At 41.8% G+C, this 19,148-nt stretch overlaps 6 protein-coding genes across 6 annotated transcripts; 4 read left to right on the top strand and 2 right to left on the bottom strand.

Annotated features, from left to right (window-relative positions):
• Positions 1–354: 354 nt before the first annotated feature.
• MELLADRAFT_105838 (uncharacterized protein) lies at positions 355–1,130 on the top strand (the record flags this gene model as incomplete). The annotated part of the gene is made up of 4 exons (XM_007409336.1): positions 355–562; positions 642–698; positions 765–887; positions 958–1,130. 4 exons carry the CDS (start codon positions 355–357, stop codon positions 1,128–1,130), a joined length of 561 nt encoding a protein of 186 aa, XP_007409398.1.
• Positions 1,131–2,398: 1,268 nt separating this feature from the next.
• MELLADRAFT_105837 (uncharacterized protein) lies at positions 2,399–3,854 on the bottom strand (the record flags this gene model as incomplete). Its single annotated transcript, XM_007409158.1, has 2 exons — positions 2,399–3,459; positions 3,542–3,854. 2 exons carry the CDS (start codon positions 3,852–3,854, stop codon positions 2,399–2,401), a joined length of 1,374 nt encoding a protein of 457 aa, XP_007409220.1.
• A 1,464-nt stretch (positions 3,855–5,318) lies between these two features.
• MELLADRAFT_77581 (uncharacterized protein) lies at positions 5,319–8,632 on the top strand (the record flags this gene model as incomplete). Its single annotated transcript, XM_007409337.1, has 7 exons — positions 5,319–6,016; positions 6,159–6,281; positions 6,362–6,437; positions 6,516–7,349; positions 7,438–7,637; positions 7,707–7,922; positions 7,997–8,632. 7 exons carry the CDS (start codon positions 5,435–5,437, stop codon positions 8,630–8,632), a joined length of 2,667 nt encoding a protein of 888 aa, XP_007409399.1.
• Positions 8,633–9,740: 1,108 nt separating this feature from the next.
• On the bottom strand, positions 9,741–10,496 carry MELLADRAFT_123424 (uncharacterized protein; the record flags this gene model as incomplete). Its single annotated transcript, XM_007409157.1, has 5 exons — positions 9,741–9,772; positions 9,834–9,902; positions 9,990–10,100; positions 10,183–10,260; positions 10,361–10,496. 5 exons carry the CDS (start codon positions 10,494–10,496, stop codon positions 9,741–9,743), a joined length of 426 nt encoding a protein of 141 aa, XP_007409219.1.
• Positions 10,497–11,498: 1,002 nt separating this feature from the next.
• On the top strand, positions 11,499–13,150 carry MELLADRAFT_105834 (uncharacterized protein; the record flags this gene model as incomplete). The annotated part of the gene is made up of 3 exons (XM_007409338.1): positions 11,499–11,703; positions 11,820–11,885; positions 11,961–13,150. 3 exons carry the CDS (start codon positions 11,499–11,501, stop codon positions 13,148–13,150), a joined length of 1,461 nt encoding a protein of 486 aa, XP_007409400.1.
• A 3,175-nt stretch (positions 13,151–16,325) lies between these two features.
• MELLADRAFT_85703 (uncharacterized protein) lies at positions 16,326–16,813 on the top strand (the record flags this gene model as incomplete). Its single annotated transcript, XM_007409339.1, has 2 exons — positions 16,326–16,738; positions 16,783–16,813. The coding sequence occupies 2 exons, from the start codon at positions 16,326–16,328 to the stop codon at positions 16,811–16,813; spliced, it is 444 nt and encodes a 147-aa protein (XP_007409401.1).
• Between the last annotated feature and the right edge of the window lie 2,335 nt (positions 16,814–19,148).

Genomic DNA, 19,148 nt, shown 5'->3' with positions numbered 1-19,148 from the left:
CCTTTTTTTGAATTCCTCACTATAATTATAGCAGTCCATAAGGGAATTGAATAATGAAAAGGACTCAGTGGTATCAGTTGACTCTGGAGCCTCATAAATGTTGGCTCCTGCTCTTCAGGTCGACATCCCTCCTTCTTTTCAATTTAATTATTCCTTCTCGATTCCTCAAGACCATCCATCACTCAGATACTTCTCGTATACTCCTTACTACATTTTATTCCTTTCGAATCATTCCTCCTGATATTAAACTTTCATCGCTCAACATCTTACAAAGCAATATTGTCAAGCTTAGACAAATTCTCTTCATTCGAATTTTCCATTAATTCAAACTTTTATATCCTTTTTTATCATAAAATGGAGACCATCTTAAGTTCACCACGTGCTTTAGTTTTCTTTATCGTCGTTATTTTATCATTACAAACTCTAGCATCAAATCCCAAACCAGTGGATGAGAAGAGATTAGTTAAAAGAATCAAATCACCAGACGCTGAAGATATCGTTAAATCTGTTAAGAAGGCCTCTTCGCAAATCGGCGACGTTATGAAAGGAGAGACTATCAAGAGTAAGTTCAAGGTTTCTGTCTCTTATGAAGCATCTCTTCGTTCCACTTATTTTCGTTTTCGTCTTCTTTCTTCTTAAAGCTGTTATCACTTGGTACACTGGGCACGATTTACTCAACCCTTTCTGTGGACGAGAATGTGAGCTTCCTTTCTGTTTTGAACTTCATCTTTAGGAGCCATCTAATCGTTTCAATATGGAATTAGCAAAATGGGCTCCGACGGATGAATCTTTAGTCATTGCTGTCACTCAGAAATGGAACCTACGACCCGCCTGTGGTGAATTCTTCGAAATCTCAGTCGCTGGAGGAAAATCAGTTGTTGCTCGTGGTAAGTATCTCTTTTCTAAAGTGAATATCAAAAGGCTTCTTTCGAATATTTACAAGTTTTTCTTCTTTAGTTGTTGACCTTTGTGGTGGTTGTAAACCCGAAGTTCCACATGCCGATCTTAGCAAGGCTGCTTTCACAAAGTTATTCGACCTAGATGTTGGCTTTGTTTCTGGATTGAACATGCGTAAAGTCGATCCTCCTAAACAATGGAATGAAAAACTTTACGGACCTCGGACTCTATGAGTTTTTACATTCTGGAAGATCATCAAGTTTGAAGCTTCATTGGTTTCTAAAATTGATATTCTCCTCAAAGAGTGGTCTTACCCAACTATGATATTCTTTCCATTTCTTGGTTTTCATACTCCTTTAGTTACTTGATTGAAGTTAATTCAGAAAACTCTGATAGATTTTGTTCTAGTGTTCTCTGTTCTATTTTTCTTAGTATCAGCAATATCATCTTTGGTTAGATCTTTCTTGGTTGTTGTTCTCTTGATTTCGAGATTTCGATTTGTAGCTTTTTTTTCAAACATACCTTTTTTAATTTTGTGATCAACATTCCATTGTCAATTTATTATTATCATGATACAATTGTCCTTAATTCGGGTTTGACAATCCTATGGCAAAAGATAAAGAATCTTTCAAGTGAACCTTGAGATGATAGAATCGGATTTGAAGTTTGAAAGCTCCAATATGTTGAACAAACACTCAATCACATGGCTCATGAGATGATGCACAGAAAACACTATCTACATCAACTGTTTAATGATCCAATGTGTATGTCTTCTTGCTCGATGTACCCACCAGTCTTACCAAATTTGATAGATCAACCACCTTGCCAAAGCTTTCTTTCCATTTGAAACTTTTGATCATGTGAAGATTCCATCAAACAAAACAACACATTCTAGAACTGTTATCCATATTTATGCTTATTGATCTTTTCCCTGATCAACATTTATATTTATGGCCATGGTTTTGAAAAAAGTTTACCTACTTGCTGAAAAAGCCATGATATTTGATCAAAAATAACATTTGGCCACTTATTGCCTGTTTAATCTTCCCGTGAAATCAAAGGTTTGTTCTTTGCATTAAATTTGGTAATAGAATCGATGGAAAGCAAAAGTTGTAGAAAATAAAGAAAGCTTTGATTTTATTTAGTCATGACTAAAACACGAAGAGTGTGAGGAAAAATTGTCATGACATGACATCACAGTGGCTGCTATGAATGGAAGGAGAGAGGTTATACAAATCGTGAGATGATGGCAAGTGATAAAAAGTTGGTCATGAGCCCAAGTCCCTACGAGATTGATTTCCAACAAAGATCCATCTGTGTACCTTATCTTCCACCAAAAAGAATTTATTGTTTGGCTTGTAGTCTAGTTTATTGCTCACATCTCTCCAACAGCTTACGGTTAGAGTCTGTTAGCTTTGCAAGCGGGAAACTTTGAGTCACACAAGGTACTCGAATTGTACAAAAAGAATACAGTAAAATACATTCTTTTGAAAAAAAGAAACTACAGAACACATTCAATATATTTCCCACCTTTCTCTAGTCGTGTCTTGAATAATTTTTTCAATGCACGTGAATGCCAATCCGATCTTCTATCGCAGTTTACTTGACTTACTGATTTACTTTGAGAAATGTTCATGTTACCAACTAGTACCAATCGACCTAAACTAGGCCAGCGCCTTTGCCAATCAATACTACCTAACCCTATTTCACGACTGATCCCATCAGGTTTTTTGTGATCTTCGTACAAGCTTGCCCATCCCGGATTGAAACTCAAATCAAGAGTTCTGAGTGAAGGAGTACTAGACGCAAGTCGGTTTAGCACTATGGTAGGTAAGAGACTAGGATCAAGTTTCTGAGCCGCAAGACTAAGCTCTAGGAGGGGTAAGTTTTCTAGTAGACGAAGTAAAGAAGTAGATAAGACGATTTGAGATGTATGATCCAGTTTCAGAGTCGTAAGCCAAGGTGCGCGTAAGACGTGACCAGCGAAAATAGAACGTGAGAGTGAGGAGATAGTGATGGAGCAAAAGGAGAGATTGAGAGTTTTGTCCAAAAAGTCGGGTTCGGATTCTTCTTCCCAACTTTCTATGACATCTGGATCTTGGATTTGATGATCCTTTGGATCATTTAAGATTAAAGGAGGAAAAAACGCTGTAAAGCTATAATCATCCAAAGGAGACCATTCGGCTGCCAATTCGAATAAACGCTGTCTTTGAAGTTGATTGAGTTCGGGAATCACGCAGAACGATGCGCCAGTACCCATATAGCTCATATCGAATGCCAAACGACGAAGACAAGAATCACTCAGACTAGAGAATTCGAATCTTGGAGTTGAATCAGAGCGCCGAAGAATTGATTGACGGAAGACCAGCGAAGGTGGTAAGGGATCGAGACCTGAACTGGGAATTGACACAGGTAAATCGAGATCCAATTGAGGTGATCCTGGGAGGGTAGGAAGCCACGATGCTGGAGGCGGAGGCCCTGCAATATTTGTTTGACGAGGATTGTTGGCCTGATTAGGTGATGTGAAGGATTGAAAAGCGACTGAGGGGATATCTTCAAAAGCTGATTACACAACCAAAGAAAAGGGTTTCAAGTAAGCGAAAGCTATCGTTTCTATCAGGTAGAGCATCAAAATCAATCAGACCTGAAAGAATGTTTTCAGCCAGTTGACGTCGGATTGGAAGCGAATGTATGATAGACCCATGGCTGCTGATATTAGTTGAAGTCAAGTTGGATGATCGAAGTAGGTTAGCTTGATGTCGTCTATTTTCCAAACGAAGTCGCTGTAATCTTTGAGTGACTGATTCATTCCTTGATCCGATTTGACCATTATGATTGGAAGTTGATGTTGAAGCAGATAAAGGTTGAAGTGATGTATCATGACGAACAGTGGTTGATAAACCAGGGATGATACGAGTTGAGATAGGCTGATCAGAAGTCGGTTGAGATTTGGTCATGGTTCAAGTTTACAAAGCTCAGCAAAGTCAATCTCAGCAATTTCTGTAATTCCAACTCTTGAAACATTTCCTGTACCTCAACTGAGAGGAAAACTTCATGGCCGAGATCTTTGCAAACATCATCAATTTCCTCAAACATCAGGATGAAGAAGACCCCATCAGTGTGTATCACATAAAAACTGCCTCACTTGAATGAGTCATGACTCAATGAAATATGGAGCTCTTCCTGCAATTTGGGGCATCACATTCACGCCGAAAGTGTTTCCCTTCAAAGACAACAAATCAGTTAAGATCAACCTGGATTATACCCAGGATAGGCTTTAGCATCATATTGGACACGCCAAGCAGACATGTTCAAAAACATAAGCTTGCAGGCAAGCCCTTTAGCTTATAACTTATAAGTCCTTGCACCCGGGCAAGAATTTATGCGAGACTTGAAGTCATTTCTGACAATTTCCTCTGGCAGAAAGTGCTTTGGCTGGTGCAGATTGGTCAAGACTTTCCCGGACATGCCCTTCAACATGGAAACCCTCACAATATGTGTTCATTGCCAACATATTCATCCTATAAACAGATGCTTTCACCCTTTTTAGCCCCCCATTTCCCCAAGTGAATAAATGTGGCAATTTCATCCTCTCAGAGTTCCCATACTTTGGATGCACTTTGTATATGTGAGCACTTTCAAAGCAAAAGACTGGAAACTGCACTGATTAAACTGAAGATCCTCTAGAGTTTCGACTTCCAGCCAACTTCTGGCTGCAAATCCAATGCTACCTATAATTACAATCTGAATTTGAGTAACTTTGAACCTCAAAATACACTTTATTACTTCTCAGTTCACACACTAATGAAGAGACAAGTAGCATAGTAGCTCTCTTCACAGTGTTGGGGGAGATTCTTATCACCTTGCTCAGAGTTGGATAGCTGATAGAAAAAAGTTTGTATGCATACGTGATCCTCTCCGTTATATTTGTGTGTATCATTCTGTTTCATGAGCTTCAAAAATAGTTTGTGCTTTAAAATTTTCTGTTATGAAGCTCCTACAAAGCTTGCAAGTTTTCATTGTTCTTTGTTGAGCCTGCGGGTTTTTGTCATGTTTGGCTTGGAGAAATGGGTGTAAGTCTATGTTTTGGTCATCAGAACCTTTGATACTATTACCAGTGTTCAAATCAAATCTCCTTTTTCTTATGGACTTGAGCCACCCCAACAAGTTTTCCACACTCAAAGCTGGGTAGAGGTATACACAGCCATGGTGGATTTCGAGTCTCTTGTGAATTCGTGTCTTCGCGATCGAGTAGTAGCACGTGTTTTTCGTGTGAATGTTACAGGTGAGCAGCACGCGATGTGTTAAGTTTGTATGTAATCCTCCTTGTGTATGTAGCGCGTTGCTCTTTGTTGATCTCGAGTTGGATTTGATTTGATTTCTACCCACAGTCACCCACAACCAGCTTCCACAACACTACAAACCAACCATCAATCAATCAATCAATCAATCAACATCCTATCCTATCTCACTTCAAAGGTCAATCCATCCATTCTTTCTTGCTTGTATCACCACCGATCCAATTGAATCAGGTAACATGTCAAAAGTTATTCGTCGTCACTCCGAACCTCGCCCCCAAGATGTGTCTCATACTCCAGACATACCCCGGACCAGCTCCAAGCGTAAATCAATGGATGTAGCACAATCTAGTACATCCACATCGAATATCAATGGGTCTCATCGTAAATCCATTGATGGCAGTACGCGAAAACGCACAGAGGATCAATTACAGCCTGTTCCGGAAAGCCAGGCGACACAAACCAAGCCATCCACCTCCAAGAAACCTAGCATCTTGAACCCCCTCAAGAAAGCCTCGTCTCAAAAAAGACACGTCTCTGCAGCAGATGCTTCCTCTCAACTTGCTAAGAAACCTAAATTAGATATTCTCAACAAACCATCCAAAAAGAAATCTTTACCACAATTATCTTCGAAATCATCAGGTCTTTCTCTTCCTGAATCTTCCGATAGGAATGACGTTCCAACGGCCAGATGTCACCAATGTCGATCAGAGTTTGTACTAGAACAAATCTTGATATGTCAAAACACTAAACCGCCAACTCAAAAAGGAAGGCCAGCCGACAATGGGAACTTAGCTCCGGTACGGGAATCCACTTCAAAGGTAAATTCGGGTGATGTAAAATTGGTGAAATGTAATATGAAATATTGCGCAAAATGTTTGCGTTCGAGATAGTAAGTAATTATACCGCGACTTCGCCGATCAGCTTGATTGAGATTGACATACCTTTTGGTTTGATTTTTAGTGGGGAAGAGATAGAAAAGATAAGGCCTGTACTCACTTCACCATATGTTTGGACATGTCCGATGTGTATGGATTATTGCAATTGCTCTCCTTGCAGGAAACGGAAAGGTTTACTTCCCACTGGGTCAGTCTGGTATCTTTGTTTGCGTAATATTCTGTCATGTCACTAATTTTGGGAGATACGACGGTTTGATGACGTGATAGACGATTGGTGAAAATTGCTGCAGAAGGCGGTTACGCCTCGGTGCGGCAGCTACTCGAAGTAGTTCCAAATGCGCAGGTAAGTAGAATGACTCCTCAAACTCTCATATGGTCTATGATTAATCGAGTCTTGACTTGTAGGGACCGGATATAATAGCACTTGCCAATAATAAAAAACAAAGACTAGATGAAGCAAAAGAGTCTGGCATCACGCCAAAGCCTACGAAGAGTAAAGATGGGAAGCCGCAAGAAGACAAAGCCGCCAAAGGATCAGACTCGAAGCCTAAGAAGCAGGTCAAGCCCAAGTCGGGAGTTGTGGTCGCCATTCCAGCTCTTGGAAAAGAGAAGACCAACAAATCTAGCCAGTCCAAAGAGACCAAGGGTGATCTTTCGAGCAAAAAACTTGAATCAGCATTGCAAGCGAAGACTTCTACGGGTCCATCGAGCTTTAATCCAAAAGTTGCTACCTCCAGTGGATCAAGTGACCTTACACAGCCGTCGACCTCACAGGGTGGTTCAAGTGACGCTCAAGTACAACCCGCCGTCCCGAAAGTACCCGTCAAACGAGGTCCCAAGCTTGTCCTAGCGCCTGAATGTTTTTCTTCGATTCCAACTGGTGAATTGAGTTCTGAACAGATCCAACTGAGGATTCACGCTCGAGAGTTCGTATGTCGCTTTAGGTCTCTTCTACCAGGCTTGGGTCGGACGGAACATGCGAATTCGAAGAATGAAACTCAACGGGTTGAGAAAATACTTGATAGTATGGATGACATTGTTAATTTTTGGATTGACGATGAGGGTGGTATGCGAGCGATCATGAGTGGATTAGTCAAGTTGATACTCAGTGAAATTGACCCAGAAGAACCAAATGAGAAAGAAATTCTGTTATCGGATAGTAGTTATGAGACGTTGGTTCAACTTAACAAGGAGAGTAAACTGAGTGGTATGATTCCGACTCCTTATCATTCAGCTTCTTCTGTGTGTTGGTCGAGTAAGTAGTTTTGTATTCGCCTTTCCAAAAGTGCAAGAAAATCACGTTATGATTTACCATTTGATTTGAACCCATTTTTTTATCCTAGCTGCTCAAACATTTCTCACGCAAGAAGGACTACATACTCAGCTCACGAAGAATAACAAGAATGTATATATTGATAGTGCACCTTCTTCAGATACACGACTCTCACGCGTGAGAGTGCTACCTGAACAAAAGGTAGCCGTCATAACTGGGTTGATCGATGTGGCTTTTCGTGGGAAGATCTTGGCTGATGATCTACTTCAAGTCAGTAAAGTTGACGTTTTACTTGAAAGATGATCATACATTTAACACTTTCTCACATTCCGTCTCTAGGGTGTCGAAAGGGAACGAATAGCCAAAGCTGACATTGTTAAAGATCGAGTGAAAATCAATAAACAATGGGCAGAAGATAAAGCTCAACTTGTGGCTGTTATGCCATCTAAAGAGTCATTGATTAAGACTGATCCTCCTTTGAAGGGTAAACAACTACAAAAAATGCAAGAAGAAGAAGAAGAGCGATTACGCGCCTTGGGTGAATGGGAAGTACGAGTGAGTTTTTTCTTGTCTTTTAGAATTCCATTGACCTTAGCTCATTGATTTTGGCTGTCATGTTACTCTTGCAGATGGCACAGGTGGAATCCGATCATAAAAATGGATTACGGTTAGCCGGTATTGCGCAATACCTTGCTGGATCAACGAACCGACTCAGATTCCTGCCGATTGGTCAAGATACGAGAGGCAACTTATATTATATTCTAAGTAGTACACCAGGTCGACTTTATCCAGAAGAACAAACCGAATTAGCGTACGCATGGAGTTATAATCTGCTTATACATGGATCAGAACCAAGTGATTTAATCCAACCTGTTAAAAAACCCAATCAAGCGGTTATTGAAAAATCTTCAAAAGAATCATTACCGGAAGATGAAGATGTAGATATGCTTGAAGGAGGTCAACGTGATCCAAATGATCAATGGATTCGAATTTCAAGTCCTATTGAAATTAGAAAACTGGGATCATGGATCGAATATGAAGCTAAATTGATTGAACACAAACAATTGAAAAACATTGATGAATCAGATCAAGTATTAAAAGAATCTTTAGACGGTAGTACTAGTATTGGGGCTGTTAAGAGTATGGCTTCTTTGGTGGAACAAATCAACACGTTTGCTGAATATCTTGAATTGAAAATCACAGAATCAGATGATCAATTAGGAACAAGATCAGCTAAAAATCGAAATAATCTTACTACTAAATAAATTAAATTAGAATTCGATATGGTTATTATTTTGGGAGTCTCAATTCTTCAAAAAGATTTAATCATGTTGATGTAATTTCTGTTTTTTGTAAAAAGATTCATTATCATCTATTTTTCATATAGAATGTTGTAGTTTTCCTTTCTTTTTAACTGATTTCTGAAAACCAACTTCTTACTTTTATCATTTTTCCATTGTTATTAGACTTTCATAATCAATGACCTTTTAATCACTCACCTACCAAATGGTATCCACCGTCTTCAGGCAGCTCTGCTTGCTGGACCGGATTTCTCATGACCAAAGAGCGTGATCAATCAGTTGGACGACGGGCAGTAAAATGCACCTATTGTGATAATGTGATGGATGGGAAACCTCATGATTTGCAGAAGCACACGATAGGCTTATGCAAATCAATCCAGTATCTCTTCCGTGATCTCACTTTTTAGACATCTCTTTCTCGAGTTTGGCTCGATTTTCGCTTACAGAATAACGCGCCTGGCGCGGTGTCAATCCAAGAACAGGCGTAGGGAGGATTATGGAATACTTGAAACGGTCAACAGCTTCAGTCGAGATATCCCAATCTCACGATCGAAAGCTATGCTTATCATGCAAGAAATGATCTCTTCCTTTCCACTTTCAAGAATTTGCACCGTTGTTTTTCTATTCTTTTTGTTTTCGTAGTTTTCCATACTCATACGGCGCGCCCTAAATCTAAACTCCACGCAGATCCACGCTCACCACGTGAGGAGTCTTGATACACTGGATTTTCACACCTGATCCTCGGATGCTGAGAGGGCTGAGAACCTCCAGAATGTGGTCCACATACCGATGAGTCGGCTCTGAGTCAGCTCTCGCGGTTCGAAGAATTTTAAACCAGCATCAGATCTTTATACTAACAATTCTTTGAATTTGGGTCAAAAGTGTGTGATCAACATGATGGGGCTGTTGACAAGAGACACAGAAAGGTTTGAAAAGTGAGTAGTTTGAATCGAGCCAAGGGTCTAGCATTCGGCTGAGACACCTCATCAATCGCGTGATTTGTGAAGAGTTTGCTTTTGCACTATTCTTAGGTTACTACGAAATTTCCAAAAATTCTTGTCCGTCGTGTGACCTACCAGTTTCCCGCACGGCAATGCTCGCATGCTGAAAGGAGAGATACTCGTCAGTAAAGTCAACTCTTGATTGGAAACAAAATATCACTGACTCAAGAAATCCACCTTATAAGGATTATAGTCTGGGCAAACATATTGATAACCTGCGGCGTTGCTACAACCTAAACGTCACCAATTCAGATGGGGAAGATGAATCTCAGATAAGAGATCTTATCAGGGTCGTATGATTTAAGGCTATGGACACTGACTATAACCTTTGTTCTCTCCCAAGTAATTATATTGTGAGCATTGTTGATTGCTGAAATCCTTGTTATTTGACTTGGCGAGTTGGCAGTGCTTAAAAGGAACCCATTGATGACCTAACATGAGGAATATAAAGAGATGCCCGCTTATACTCAGATTTATGAGACGTATCAAGTGTAAAGATGGATTGTAAGAGACTTTTACTATCATCCAAGCAATTTTCAATTTTGCAGTTGTAATGCTTTTCTTCCAGCTCATTCAGTATCAACCTACATGCTTTTCATGTGGGGGATTGCAAACCAACTTCGCATTAGCAGTGGTCGTAACTTGTTTTGGAGTCATAAGGATGAGGATAGAAATGGAATGTAATACATACCTACGTTGTATCGACCGCCTGAGTAAAATGAGATCCCACCGTTACAGTTGACCTTATAAAGTGGCTTCTCGGCATTCAGGCCATTAATCTTCAAGGAATACAGTAGGAAGGCGATCTTGAGGAAGATATGGAGCATGTTGCAGCAAAAGGCGAACAAGAACGTCAAGTAAAATACAATTTCAATTTGTGAGAGTGAAAGGGGAGTGACAATTTGCCCAACCAAAGACGGTCAGGGAGAAAGCTTAAATACTCGCTGGCTCAGAGCGGCTCGACGCCTCGCCGCCGCCACCCGGGAGGAACCATTGAGTTTACCTCGCAGAATGCCCACTCTGACTTCCGTGGGGAGTCGGTCAGCTGGAGCATCACCTCCAAGTGAGACTTCAAATTTCTTCTTGAAGGAGGCTCTGCAAGGCGTCCGTTGCTACAGTAAGTATGGTAGCTTTCCATAGGAGGCACGACGGAGGTAGGCGTTGTCCACGATTACGGGTAATGCGACGGCAAGACCTCGTTGACAAATCCTCTACCATACCACGACGTAGCAGGTCTGGAAAACTGCCTATTCAGATTAATATTACATCGGTTAAGACGCTTCTAGTCCAATGTGAAAATGGCCCAGTCAGGGCCCATCCCGTTTAGATAACAACCAACCCTGTCAAAATGGGCGCAAGTTTTTCTAGAGGACTTTATAGACGAGGACACGGACGAGAAGAAGAGAGTTTCTTCCCTTCATCCGTTACCATCAGTTTATATCCTTTTTACCATTTCAAGTCAAAAGAAATTCGAGTAGAAATTCTCCTTTACAATATAAGCCAAAAAGACTTTTTCGAGTGATCACTAAACTCTACTATTGTAAAAAGAAATACCTTAGCTGCTCAATCTATAAAGAAAATTTTTCGAAAAAAGCTCAACCTTTTGAAGAAACCAGCTAAAGGCTTCCTTCTCAATTTTTTTTTGATTTCTCTCTTATCTTTACTTCGCGTAGAATCCCCGTTTTTTCATCCTTTTCATTTCAATTTTTAGATCTCCCCCTTTTTTCGTACATACTCCACTTACTCAGTCCCCCCTGTTTGTCTCTACGCCTCCGGATCCCTCACCCCCACGCAAGCAAACCAAGACCATCCTTGCAAGAAACGGCAAAATGACAAACATCAACTTAGGAAACATCACATTGCGAATGTCAGCACTCACCCCCTCAGGAAACAGCAACAACGACCCAGCGGTGAACGGGTCATTGACCACCAACACCACAGGGAATGCGGAAATAGATAAACGTAAAGAGACGGAGACCGACAAAAACAAGGATACAAGTCAGTCGGCAAATTCTAGCGGCACAGGTGCCAAAGGTGAGCTCACAAGCTCCACCCAGCTAGTCATAAAGCGATCTCGAGAGAGATTAACTCAACAACCAACGACGCTGACACAAACCAACCCCTCCCACCTTTTTCCCTGCTGAACGTAGGAAAAGAAGCCAACCCACCTGAAAAGACAATCACGTCCAACCAGGGGAACAAGCAAAAAGGGAAAGGTAAGAGATACTCCATCTCAAATGTTTTAAAAAAGTCGGTGGCTAAAACTGATCATAACGTGTAAAATGATCCAGAACAACCAGAGAAAAACTCGGAAGAGCAACCATCTTCAACACAAAAAAGCCACTCCAAAAAGCGCGATAACATTGAAGATTCGATTTCTAGAATGGAACGAGATTTCTGCGAATATTTCGGAGCAGCACCTCCCAAACTCCCTAAAATCAAGAAGATCCAACGTGTCGAAGAAAACCAGACACAAGGACCCAACCAAGCTACCCCTTCCAAAGACTCTCCGTTCGATTTTGACGAAGAAACAAGGAAGAAAAAACTCGAAGAAGCATACGCTAGGTTGGAAGAGATCAACAAGATGAAAGAAGAATTGCAGACAATAATTAACTTGATCAAAAGCCAAGAGAAATCGGCGATAGACCTCACCGATTCTCATACAGACAAGACGCACAGCCCCAACTCCTCATCTGCACTCGTAGAAGGTGGTCTGTCCTTCGATCTCACGAAAGCTCCAGACGCAAGCTCATTCAGTCTGCCAATTTATTTCCACAAGAACATGCAAGCATTGCAAGGTTCCCTACCGCTCACGGTGTTTAACAAATCTTGGCAACAAGCGGCGAGCGATACACACACAGAGTACAAAAAATCCGATAAAGACAATGATAAGTACAGAGGACACCCTGTCCCAAGTGAATGGACTCAGTCTCGCTACAACTGGACCGAAAACATGGACAACCTCATCACCACCTGTAGAGAAGTCTACAAATACATCGGTTTTGCAGACTCCATGGAAATCCACAAGAAGAGGGTCATGACAATCTTCAAACAGCAACGTAGCTGGGTAGTGGCCTTCCGATATGATCTCACAGTAAGGAAAGCGGTTTTCGCAATCAGAAACCCGGGAGCAAGCGTCCCAAACCCGGCTCTAGAACCCACAGGCTTACTGGACGAAATCTACTATTCAGCCAGAGCCCAAAACGACCTAGTGACCTCTGATAACCCTTACAGAACTGGAGGCCCCAAATTCGGTAAAAACCCATATTCAGACATAACAACAGATCTACCAACATCCCAAGCTTCGTACCAAGCCAATTCCCAGGCTAGCTCGTCTTCAGGACCTCAGAGAGTCACTCCATATACCAAAGGACCGAGTTTGTACGGAAACTACAAGGGTCGAAACTTCAACGCCAACTACAAAAGGCCAGAGACAGGAAAGAAAGATTATAAAGGAAAAGGAAAAGAAAAGAAAGAGTAGGTTCCCTACTTTCCTTCGCAATCTTTCCTATGCCCTCTTTGTCTCTTTTCTTCTCAGTCTCATCTCTCCCATGTACAAATTTCACTACAAAGCCTTCTTTGTTCAAAAGGTTGTAAACAGATAAAAAGAACAAAAATACTCATGTACATGTTTCTCTGTTCTCCTCCTGTACATAACATTCACCCCATCTTCTCACAAACCCTTTTTTGATGAAACCCACACTTGTTTACCTACCAAAGAACATTGTGTTACAAAGATTCCAACTCGTGCTCTGACGATTCATCAATCATTTCCATGACCAGTGAGATGAGTTCGTCAAGCAACAATGACGGAGTCAGGTGGCTCGGAGAAGACAAATGGCCTACTAAAGTTACTTGTGAGATGAACATTGAGGAATGGGAAAGAGCACTCAAAGCAGCGGACCTTTTCGACGAATACGAAGACGTAATTGAAGGTTTTACCATAGGTTTCGACCAGGGTATACCTCAACATTTCTTCAAAAACGCGAAATGGTATACCCCTCCGAACCATTCCTCGTCGCTATTAGCAGAAGAGAAAATCAAGAAGAGCATGGAAAAAGAACTAGCTCTAGGACGGATTTTTGGTCCATTCACCCACGAAGAAGTCCACAAGAGGTGTGGTTTCTTCCGAACCAACCCTATGGGTGCTGTAGTCAACGCCGACGGATCAGTCAGACCCATAAACGACCTTTCCTTCCCCAGGAACAACCGAGATATCCCTTCCGTAAATTCGTTTGTCGAAGCAGATGACTTTAAAACGACATGGGATGACTTCGCAACGGTATCACAATTTTTCAGGAAAACCACCGACCCAGTTCTATGCGGTATCTTCGACTGGGAGAAAGCATACCGTCAGATTCCAACCAGAATACCACAACGCAAGTACATGATGATTCTCGGACCTGACGGTCGCATTTATTATGATAGCAGGATTGGTTTTGGAGGAGTAGGCGGCTGCGGTTCCTTTGGGCGACCTGCAGATGGATGGAAACTTATTATGAAGTTTGAATTCGAGCTCATAGAAATCTTTCGTTGGGTAGACGATGCCCTCTTCGTCAAAGCAATCAACTCAACGCTCTCAATGAGACAAATCGTGAACAGAAGCTTACAACTAGGAGTCATAACGAACGAAGAAAAGATATCCGAATTCCAACCAGAACAAAAGTTCATTGGTTTCATCTGGAACGGCATAGACAAAACGGTGTGATTGCCAAAAGAGAAGTTGGAACAAAGGAAAGCACAAATAAATGAAGCTTTGGAAGAAGATCGACGCTTTTCTTTCAATGAGGTAGAGATCCTGGTTGGCCGGCTAACCCACGTATCACTAATGCTTCCACAACTGAAATGCTGCTTAACGTCACTCTACAGGTGGATGAAGAGCTGGGTCCACCGATTTGCAACCCAACTCCTCCCGTCAGATGCTAGAAGAGACCTTGAGTGGAAATGTATCCTCTCGATTTTCAAGCAGACAAGACTTATAAAATTCTCAGACCCGGTGGACCTGGGGTGGGTAGGGGACGCTTCTCCCAGTTATGGGGTCGGCGTGATGTTCGGAAAGGAATGGTTCCAGCTCAAGCTTAAAGACGGCTGGGAAGATTCAGGTGAAACCAAGAGAAGCATCGCGTGGCTCGAAACGGTCGCCATACGAATTGGCTTGTTACATCTGATATCAATAAGGAGCTATGAAGGCAAAACCGTCATAGTATGGACGGACAACACCACGAGCGAAAACACAATCAAAAACAGGAAATCACGCGACATTGAAGTAAACACCGAGTGGAAGAAAATCCAGAAAATTCTCATCACAAATCAGATGGATCTAGTAGCTAAACGAGTAATCTCGAAAAGAAATGTAGCTGACGACATTTCAAGAGGAGAAGATAAAGACCATGACAAGGACGAAAGGGATAGAGTGATGACCTGTATCCCTCCAGATATAACAAACTGTTTCACTCAAAACTACAAGGAAGACGACGGATCAGCTACATTGGAGCACCAGTTCCCAGGACTGGTCAGGAGAGACGAGATCTTCTTGCTGACAACACCTTTTTAAGAAAGGTAAGACACCGTGCCCCATGAAAAGTGGAAATGTTGATCACACGCTGACACGAGTAACTCCACACCCTTGTCCTGTATCCCATAGGAAAACAGGAGGGACACGAGTACAGATTTTGAAGGGTGGGACTTTCCAAATTTTTACCCTTAGCAGATGTCTATAGTATGCATAGTGTATGATGTACCATAATAACAGACTAAGTACAAGATGCAAAAAGAATGATTGATGTGTAAAGTGTCCATCTTATCAGAAGAATACTAGACCTTGCCTTTGGTCTGGCCATCGCGACTGAGACGTACTAAAAAGGTTTCGTTCCCGTGACAAACCAGGAGTAATGTATTGAACCCTTTCGCCGTAGACCCAAAGGGAAGAAGAAGAGAGAATGAGCAAATGAGTCGGCGCTGTACGAAGTAAAATACAAGAGATGACGCATCCCACCAAAACGTCGAGAAAAGAATCAAGGTATTTTTTGCCAAAAACGAGAACAGTCGCCCAAGGGCGATACCATGCCTCCACATCACTAGCGAAGGGAAGGTACAAAGATTCTTCAAAGATGAATACAAACGAACTCGACTTATCAAAAATCAAGTGTTTCATCAGCAGGGGCAGAAACGAACTTTTTAATGACAAAAGGCAAAGACATTTGATGAACGGTTGGAAATGGAATACAGTAGTTAGCTACAACGGGGCGGTAAGAAAGTTCCTGAAGTGCATGAAAGAAGAGTCAAACAGGACTTTCGACCTACCAGCATCCAAGAATGAGATCTACGCCTTCTGCGTCTGGGCAGGAAGAACACTAGACGGCCCGACATGTGAGGACATTCAGTCACAAACCTTAGCAAAATATCTGCATGGATTGAAGGTGTGGCACATCTACCACTTCGAAGAATACCCCAAAGTAGAAGAAGCAATTATTAAGCAAATGCTCACATCATCGAAGAAATTAGATGCACTGGTTCCAAAGTCGGTCGAGAAGAAAGCGGTGCATTTGAAACATTTACTTCAACTAGTCGCAGAACTATTGAAAGGAGGTGCAAGGGACATAGCGATCATGGACACAGTTCTGGTTGCTTTCTGGAGCTTGGCAAGGTTGGGAGAAATGACAGGTGATAAGCAAGACTCTTCAGAAGTCATACGACGCTCAGACGTAGAATTCACTAAAGGAGGTGGCATAGAACAAAGCTTCATATCGCTGAGAGGAGCGAAAACAGCAAAGGCAGGAGAAACGCAAACCTTACAACTTATACGCCTGAATCACGTGCTATGCCCAATAGCAGCTTTGGAAAGAAGACTGGCTCAAACAACCGGGAACGACGACCCCCTCTTTAGCTTTACAGAGAATGGTTTGAGACATGTCCTACAGAAACAAACCATCATCACGGCATGCCAAAATATATGGAATGCAGGAGGCGAGAAAGGTCTGACGGGCCACTCCTTCAGAGTCGGAGGAGCTTCACTACGTTTTGCGCTAGGCATCCCAATCCCGGAAATTTGTGAAATTGGGAGATGGAAGTCAGAGTCTCATAAGTTGTATATAAAAGCATACTCAAAGAAAGAGCTATCAGAGACAAGAAACTTGCTAAATGAGCTACGAAATCACACATTGCATTAAACATTGATAACAACAGCAACGGTGAAATAAAGACGTAACGGATTTGTAACAAAACACACTCCAAGGACTGAAAGGATCGGGTTTTTGGTTTTACAGGCTCAGGCCTTTCAGTCTTGAGAAAAGGGTTATTAAAACCTCAAACCAGACTTTCCATTGATCCTAACATCTGGATCAATACTAAGTTTCGGAATCTCAATGGTGTGTTCTAAGAACCTTGAGTCATTTTAATAAGATTGACTCTCCCATTTCCTTGAAAATCTTTAAAGAAAAGTTTTAAAGGAACTGAAGGTTCTACAAACCCAAACACTGGTAGTCCTGGACGTCACGTCGGGACTACCTAGAGCCATTACTAAGTTAGAAAAATATTCATCTAAGAATATGTAATTTAGTATTGTCTTGAACGTGTAACACATTACAGTCGAACCTGCGCAAATGCATAATTTGGGTGGAAAGGCCAAGCTATGCAATTACGCGGGTTATGCACAGAGGGGTAAAACTCACAATTGCATAATGTATGCAAAATGGCCTAAATGCATAAAATTATACATTTTGACAGGTTTTATGTGAGAAAGCGAGAAGAGTGGGGATTTTTCGATTTCATTGGTTATGTAGGTAGTATATAAGTATGTAGTTATTGATATTATTGTATCCTACAACAAATTCATAGATTTAAAAAGAAGATAACAACTAATTGAAATATTCTGTGATAGATGATTGCTTTTTATTCCCAAATGCAACTTCAGACTCGAGTTTAGTCAGGTACTTCCGTAATAAGCAATCTAATTCGAGTCCTTCCATATCCCCAGTACCCTCGATTCGAGCAATCAGGAGAGATGTAGCTTTATAAGCCTCAGCAGCTGAGGGAAGTGGTTCGGGATCTGGTTCGGCCTCCGCTTCCTCTTCAGCCGTGTTCATTTGCTCGACAATTTCTTCGGCACTCAGAACTCTGTCAATAACAGGTGTCTCATCCTCGGGATTCAGAAGCTCGCTGATTGACATGCGGTTGATTGGCAAAAGAAGACCAGCTTTGATAAGGTTCTGTAAACCTTGGTCGAGATTGATGTTCTCCGGATTGAGATTGGATAGCTGAGCATCGGTTAAATGGTGTCTATCAATCAGAGAATAGAATGAGATCATATTTATTAGCTATGACATGAAAGCGTATAAAGAAGGAGTAAAATAGCATACTTGACTCCGTCCTTAAAGTCTATGATACCAGTGTGACCCCAGCAGTTTTTGATTGTTTCTTTGGTCACAGAATGCCAAGCTATTTTAGCAAGGCGCATCGCAGTGAGTATATCGATGTCATAAAGGTCTTTAGCGGCAACATCATGATTGAGACGTCGGAAAGCACCGGTAAGGAATCGTTTACGATAATGTGCCTTGAACGCATGGATGATACCGGCATCAAGTGGTTGAACATGAGCGGTAAGGTTGGGCTTAAAAAATTCCAGATGGATGTTGCTGAGGATGTTATCGCCTATTTTATGACCCAAAAAGTTGTCAAGTAGGAGCAAGATCTTCCTGCCATCAACTCGGAGTTGTCAATCCCATGCTTGAATCCAAAGGTCAAAGATAAAGGATGTCATCCATGATGTCTTGTTGTTATAATAATCAATTCCTAGAGCGGACACAGTCTTCTTATTGAATGCTCGAGGAGACTTCCATCGGCCAATGAAAGTGAGGTGACGCTGGTCGGATCCAGTTGCATTACAGACACACACAACAGTAATACTAGATTTTGAGCCTTTCACACCGGGAGTGCTTACACTTGCTAGGCCTCGGTCTGGAGGCATGCTGTTTCAGAAGGGAAAGAAAGAGATGAGAAAAGAGATTGGAAGACAAAAAGAGAACAGATGCAGATACAAAGAACAAGACTGACACATAAAATAAGCCGGTCTCATCCATGTTATAAACATTGACTGGTTCATACTGGGCAGTGATCTCAAGCATTCGCTCCTTCTCGGCTTCAACAGTCTCAGGATCGGCAGATGCAGCCTCGCCGTGTCGTTTGAATTCACGCAAGTTATGTCAAAGCTTGAAAGAGTCGAGCCACCCGCCGCAAAGAGTGAGCCAGTTCTTGCTGTCAATTTTTCCAAGCCGAGCAAAGTGACGCCACTTCTCCTTGATCTGATCACCGGTGACAGATTGGCCAAGCTGTTTGGACATACGTATCCATGTCACAAGCTGTTCTTCAATTTCGGGGAACTTGACATCTGCCTTTTGCTTCGTTTGGCTACTGACTTTACCAGCTAATTCTCGAATTCTGTCCTCGTCCTTGAGCCAACGACTGATGTTGGGTTGACTGAT

The sequence above is a fragment of the Melampsora larici-populina genome (assembly GCF_000204055.1).
Source record: "Melampsora larici-populina 98AG31 unplaced genomic scaffold MELLAscaffold_15, whole genome shotgun sequence".
NCBI lineage: Eukaryota > Fungi > Basidiomycota > Pucciniomycetes > Pucciniales > Melampsoraceae > Melampsora > Melampsora laricis-populina.
The sequence above is the reverse complement of the archived record's forward strand: the minus strand, read 5'-3'. Positions and strand labels throughout refer to the sequence as shown.